The 6,988-nt window shown below is 42.9% G+C and overlaps 1 protein-coding gene across 2 annotated transcripts in view; it reads left to right on the forward strand.

Moving 5' to 3' along the window:
* Positions 1-6,988, forward strand: part of EYA2 (EYA transcriptional coactivator and phosphatase 2) — a 298,967-nt gene that overhangs the window by 89,466 nt on the left and 202,513 nt on the right. For both annotated transcript variants that reach the window (XM_023192487.1, XM_023192486.2), the window contains exon 2: positions 5,052-5,170. In XM_023192487.1, the coding sequence (XP_023048255.1) occupies positions 5,062-5,170 (109 nt within the window). In that variant the 5' untranslated portion in view covers positions 5,052-5,061. The remainder of the gene's footprint in view (positions 1-5,051; positions 5,171-6,988) is intronic.

A 6,988-nucleotide genomic window follows, 5' to 3' on the forward strand; every position in this document is an offset into this window, starting at 1 on the left:
GCTCCATAACACAGAAATCCTCCACCTTGGATATAAATACATTTTAGGAATGTGTGTGTATATAGTGTTATGTAGGGAGAGATACTGCATTTTAAAAAACGAAGATGAATGGAGATGTTCATTGCAGCATTGTTTATAAGTGGCTAAGAGATAAAGGCTACCTAGCTGTTCACCACCAGGGCATTGCATAAATTCAATAGGGTGGGTGTACAATATAGAATTATAACTACAAGCTAGATAGGCATCCAGTAATATGCACATTTTTAAATCAGTGCAGACTGAAAATAAAAAGCCTTCTAAACAGAATGAGATATTGTGCACATTATTCATTAAATTAAAACACATACCACACGTAAAACAACATGACATCATTTATAAGGAAACATTTACATATTTAATATGTCAGAGTCATTGTCTAAGGTGTGGAGGAAAATAAGAATCACTTTTAAAAATCTTGTTGGAAGAAGGTGATGGCTCAAATAAGATTTCCTCCCTCCCTGTCCCTCTTTCCCTCTGCCCCTTCTTTTCTCCCTTCCTCCAACAGTTGGTAATTGGATGATGGAATGAACAAGATTCTGTGTCAAGTGCTGTGGAGGAAATAAAGATGATTTCCCCATTGGTTTGGCCTTCAAGAACCTTAGGCAAGGACCTAAGGTGAATACACCAGAAGCCTTAGTAACAATACTCTGTCCCAGAGTTCAGACTCACAAACACATTCCTGCTCTGCTTAAAATCAACAAATGCTCTTTTGGATGTGTAAGAGCTCTTAAGGATGACAGCAACACTCAAGTAAAGTAAATAAGCTACGTGACTGAGGCCAGAAGTGTCACACTGCTGTCTCTTTCCTTAGCAGGCTTTTCTGATAATACATATGACATAGCTCTCAAATGCAAATGCCTGTAGGGACCAGGAGGAAATACAAATGGAAAAAGAGGGTCAAATGTAAGAAAGTAGGGAGTGGTGGGGACTGTGACAAAGTGGAGTCCATATACCTTGACTTAATTGGGCAGCCACTGTTCAGTGCCAGTTGGTTGCTGCCACGCAAGAATAAGGCAATACTCTTGTAGTTTCAACAAAAGCTGAAAATCCAGATTTTTATGTGAAATTGTCTCATTTTTAAATATTGGCAACTACCTCAAATATTTTTAAACCCCAGGGAGTGGAGGAAACAATTCATTTTGTTTTTAACCAGATTTGGTCAGTTGGCTAACAATTTGCTACTTCTAATACTCTCATAGCATCTGGATATCTGGAGACTAGTGAGATTTTTTAACCTCATTGTTTATTTTCTTAACCTTTAATTATTTGCACACACCCAAAAGAATGAAGGGAATTAGTTTAGATAAGATGCAAATTTCTGGCACCTGTAGCCAGATAACAGCTACAATGTCTACCATTTGCTAAGCACCATACAATACACTTTGATGTATCAGAGGGAGCAAGACACCTAGGCCTCTATCCTGGAGTGCCTGTGGCATTTGAGAAACAAAAAAACAGGTACCAGGATGGATGTATATATATGTGGGGACATTTTAGGACTCAACGTTGATATAAACATTGTGTGTGTGTATGTGTGTGTGTATATATATATATATAGACAGAGAGATAGAATATAAACATATAAACACTAGAGCTGATTCTTGTGTTTGTTAGCCCGTTTTGCATTGCTATAAAGGAATACCTGATACTGAGTAATTTATTTTTAAAAAAGCAGTTTATTTGGCTCACGGTTCTGCAGGTGGTACTAGCATGGCATCAGCATCTGCTCAGCTTCTGGTGAGGCCTTGGGAAGCTGTTACTCACAGTGGACGGTGGAGGGCCAGCAGGCACATCGCACAGTGACAGAAGGAGCAAGAGAGATGCCCGGCTCTTTTAAACAACTAGTTCTCCTGTGAACTAATAGAACAAGAGCTCACTCTTACCATGGAGAGGGCACCAAGCCATTCATGAGGGATCCACCCCTGTGACCCAAATTCTTCCCACAACACTGGGGATCACATCACATTTTAACATGAGAGTTGAAGAGGACAAAGCCCAAACCGTATCAGGGTGGGATTCTCTCATCAGATCAAAACGTCCATATGTGGAAAGAATTTCCTATGTGCAAGCCCTGAGATAAGGGCTTTCTTATTTAAAAATTAAGTGTTTCAGGCATACAAAGATGGATAAAACATACAAAAATAGGGTACCCAGCATCCTGCTTAACTGATAGAGGGATTGGCAAAGTTTTGCTGCCAGATACTAAATACCTTCAGCTCTGCAGGCCACACATGGTCTCTGTTGAAACTACTCCACTTAACACTGTGGCGTGAAAGTAACCACAGACAGGATAGTAAACCAGTGAGCAGGGCAGTGTTCCAATAAAACTTTACCTATGGACGCTGAAATGTGAATTTCGCATCATTTTCACATATTATGAAATAGTATCCTTCTTTTGATTATTTTGCAACCGTTTAAAAATGTGAAAGCTGTTCCTGACTCACGGGTCACACAAAAACAGTTGTGGGCTGGATTTGGCTTACGGGCCATAGGTAGTGTCAGCCCCTGAATTAAAACACTGCACAGTCGAAGCCCCCCTCCTACCCCCAGAGTTAGCCATTCTCTTGAAAACAGTGTTGATCATTCCTGAGTGTAGTTTTCTTTTTGTGGAATGCATCTGTGTCCATTAACAGTACAGTTGGTTCCAATCCAAGGATTCAGTTAACTACAAATCAAGAATATTCAGGGGGTGGGGTGAGCACGGTGGCTCATGCCCCTAATTCCAGCAGTTTGGGAGGCTGAGGCAGGCAGATCACCTGAGCCAGGAGTTCAAGACCAGTTTGGCCAACATGGCAAAACCCCGTCTCTGCTAAAAATACAAAAATTAGCTGGGTGTGGTAGTGTGTACCTGTAATCCCAGCTCCTCTGGAGGCTGAGGTAGGAGAATCACTTGAACCTGGGAGGCAGAGGTTGCAGTGAGCCCAGATTGTACCACTGTACTCCAGCCTGGAAGACAGAACAAGAATATATATATATTTATATATTTATATATATATAAAAAATATTTGGGGCAAAAGACAAAAATACAAGAATAAAAATAATATATATTTTAAAACAGTGTATATAACAACTGTTTACATAGTGTTTACATTGCATTGGACATTATAAGTAATCTAGAGATTATTTAAAGTATATGGGAGGATGTATGTGGGTTATGTGCAAATACTCTACCATTTGTTATAAGGGACTTGAGCACCTGCCAATTTTGGTGTCCATGGCAGGAGGCGGGAATGGATCCTGGAAACAGCCCTCCTGGGCCACTGAGGGGTGGCTGTATTTTTGAACTGTATTTTGAATAAGAGTTTAAGTTGCTATTAAAATAGTGCTTTTTTTTTTTTTTTTTTTTTTTAACATGAATCACCTTTTTTAATCTTCACCATGACCATTTTCCAGATGAGAAAACTTTTGACTTAGAGCAGTTTGGTACCTTAAAGTAGTGGGTAGCCCACTGGGTTGAATTTGCAACCTTTTTACAACGGGATCTGAGTTTATAAGCCTCACACCACCGATCGCTATGTTGTGTTTCATTAACCGAATAATGATTGATCTTGCCAAGGATGACCTTGTGATAATGATGTGCTCACAATAAATTTAGCCTTTCTCTGAAGACAACTGTGGGTTAAATGTTACTAGTTGTAGTTTAGACCTTGGAAAATTGCTACACCATGTATAGTACTGTGTGCATTAACCAGGAACCTCATTTTCTAAACCCAGTGGGTGGGAATTTATTTATTAATATTTATTTTGAGACAGAGTCTCACTCTGTCACCGAGGCTGGAATACAGTGGCACGACTACAGCTCACTGCACCCTCCATCTCCCCTGGCTCAGGTGATCCTCCTACCTCAGCCTCTTGAGTAGCTGGGACCACAGGCATGTGCCACCATGCCCAGTTAATTTTTTTGTATTTTTCATAGAGATGGGGTTTCGCCATGTTGCCTAGGTTGGTCTCAAACTCCTGGGCTCAAGTGATCTGCCACCTCGGCCTCCCAAAGTGTTGGAATTGAAGGCATGAGCCACTGCGCCCGGCCAGAATTTAGAAGGAGTGACTACCAACATGGTGCAAGAATTGGAAATATTTTCAATTAAAAAATGAGAAAGACCAAAGGAGACTTCATCCCTGCTCTCCCCTGCCCACCCCCCATAGCATATTATAAAAATCATGGGTAATTCAGGAGCCAGTATGTTCTCTCTTGGTCAGGACCACAATGATGAACTGTGGAGTATTGCCACCTAGAGAGTTGTTAATGATGCTGATGCCTTTTGAGCTTTTCTCTGTCCGTGCAAGTAGTACCATGTTTGTTTGTTTTGAGATGGAGTCTCATTCTGTCGCCAGGCTGGAGTGCAGTGGCGCGATCTTGACTCACTGCAACCTCCGCCTCCTGGGTTCGAGCGATTCTCCTGCCTCAGCCTCCCGAGTAGCTGGGACTACAGGCATACGCCACCATGCCTGGCTACTTTTTCTATTTTTTTTAGTAGAGATGGCGTTTCACCATGTTGGCCAGGATGGCCTCAATCTCTTGACCTTGTGATCCACCTTCGGCCTCCCAAAGTGCTGGGATTACAGGCGTGGGCCACCCTGCCCACTCTCTTAACCACAGTCAACTCCACGTTCTCCCTAAGCCTCTGGCTTTTGGAAATCTGAATCCAAATGCTCCCTCTCTGCCTATCTCTCTCTTCCTCAGCTGGGAAGTTGCCCTAGTTTGCTCTGGCTCATTTATATGACATTGAAAAGAGACCAAAATATAATTTTTCTAATGGCAAAATACAGCAAGAAGGAGGGGAATGTTTTAATCAACTGGGTGTATTCTCCAGCGGGGAGCAAGAACTTCATTTTAATTTCTCATTTCCCTTTGATGAAAACTTCAGTGAATTTTTATCATGTGGAATTTATAAGAAGGCCGGGTTTAGGTAATCAGCTTTAATATTTATACTCTTAGGGAAAGAAATAGGAATCATTAGCAAGCATGAATAATTAATGAATAAATTATATTTCCCTTTGTTTTCTTTCAGGTACAAGGAAATGCTAGAACTAGTGATCTCAGCCAGCCTCACTGTAAACAGCGCTTGTCTGGAGACACTGAAGTTTCACCGTGCTGACGCCACTGTGTGGACTCTGAGTGACAGAGAAGGTAGGCTTCCTGCTGTGAGTTTGGGTCAACAGGTGTGGTGGTCCTTGGTCACCCGGAGAATATCGTAAGTGACAGACACGCATCCTTTCCAAAGTACTGTCCTTAGGACAGTTTCTCCCCCTGCCATTTAAATGCTTGCCTCTGAACCAAAACTTTGGCATACATCTCTGACAATTCTGTCTCATTGTTAAAGATAAAAATACGCTCGTTCGTATCTTGAACTTCCTTTCTTGGTCTCCGATTCCAAGAAATGCTGACACCACCACAGATGATAGTCACTTTGGGGTGAGTCCCAGGCCCAGCCCTTGGATGTGATTTGCAGTGTCTGCTTCCGGCTTTGAGCTCTGTCCTCTACTCTGTTCTGCCATCCCCTTGTCCAAGCAGGCGTCTTGCTTACAGGGGTTTGACATTAGGACAAGAACTCATCTGCCTCTTGCTTTCAGGTCGGGTTGGAGTCAAGGAAGCAGAGAAGAATCAAAGTTGTTTAAAAAAGTATTGGCAAATGATGCAGTCGAACTAGTTTTCACTAGAACAATTCCAGCTATTGTTTGTTCTGTTTGGGATCTGTCAGCCTTCCTGGTAGAGCTTGGAGTTAGCAAAAGGCATTAAGCTATTATGTTTAACCATTGGGCTTAACCCTTTCTTTGGCTGGCTTTGGGATTTGCTGCTGGTGTCCTGAGACCCCCTCGTTGTTTTTCCTTCACTATCTGTTTGACGCCAACTCACGGGGCACAAATGCTGTGTAACTGTCTTAGAAAACCAAAGTGACTTGCGTCTAGTGGAATATAACATCACAAGGAATTGGCTTTGAAGCCAACCCAGGCTCCCATGAGTAATTATTGCTGTCAGCAAGACAATGACATTTCTCCTTACATGCTGGTTACAGAGCTGGAACTGCGCTGATGAAAGTACCACCAAGTGGCTTGGGCTCTCATGCCAAAACTGGATGGTGAGGAGCACACCCTCATTCTTCCTGGCACTTTGGACCATCCTTGTAAACCGCCCTGGGGCCTTTGAGAGTTTAAGAAAATGTACTGAGCCCTGTTCAAAGACATTCATCATTTTCTTTCCAAATAGAGACACAAGTCCACTTAAGTAGAGACACAAGTCAACTGTCTTCATTTGAGAGCCGGTAGTAACAGGAAAGGGCATAGGCTGCTGAGCGGGGAATCCCAGCCCCACTGCTTCTCAGCCAAATCATCTCAGGCAAACCGTTTAACTTTTCTGAGCCTCAGTTTTCTCACCTGTCAAATGGGGGCATAATGGCATACTTCAGAGGGTGCCGATTACAAGGAGGAAGTGAGGTGATGGGATGTAAAGTGTCTGGCACACCTTGGGGGCATGGTGCATGGTTAAATGTACCATTCCATCGTCGTTCTCCTCTGAACCAAATAACCATGGTAAATTCAATGGTTGCACACAGGGCAGCCCGTAGCCACATCTGGCCCTGGAGTTTGTCTTTGTTTGGTTTACACTATGTTTTAAGTAAAAGTGAATTTGTAAAAATTGGGAGCACTCCCATACAAATCTGGAGTTCTAGTTTCTCTTAAAAGGCTGAAGGCTGGCTAGGAGCAGTGGCTCACACCTGTAATCCCAGCACTTTGGGAGGCTGACGCAGGCAGATCACGAGGTCAGGAGTTTGACACCAGCCTGACCAACATGGTGAAACCTTGTCTCTACTAAAAATACAAAAAGTAGCCGGGCATGGTGGCACATGCCTGTAATTCCAGCTACTTGGGAAGCTGAGGCAGGAGAATTGCTTGAACCTGGGAGGCGGAGGTTGCAGTGAGCCGAGACTGCACCATTGCACTCCAGCCT

This window comes from Piliocolobus tephrosceles, chromosome 20 (assembly GCF_002776525.5).
Source record: "Piliocolobus tephrosceles isolate RC106 chromosome 20, ASM277652v3, whole genome shotgun sequence".
Classification (NCBI taxonomy): domain Eukaryota; kingdom Metazoa; phylum Chordata; class Mammalia; order Primates; family Cercopithecidae; genus Piliocolobus; species Piliocolobus tephrosceles.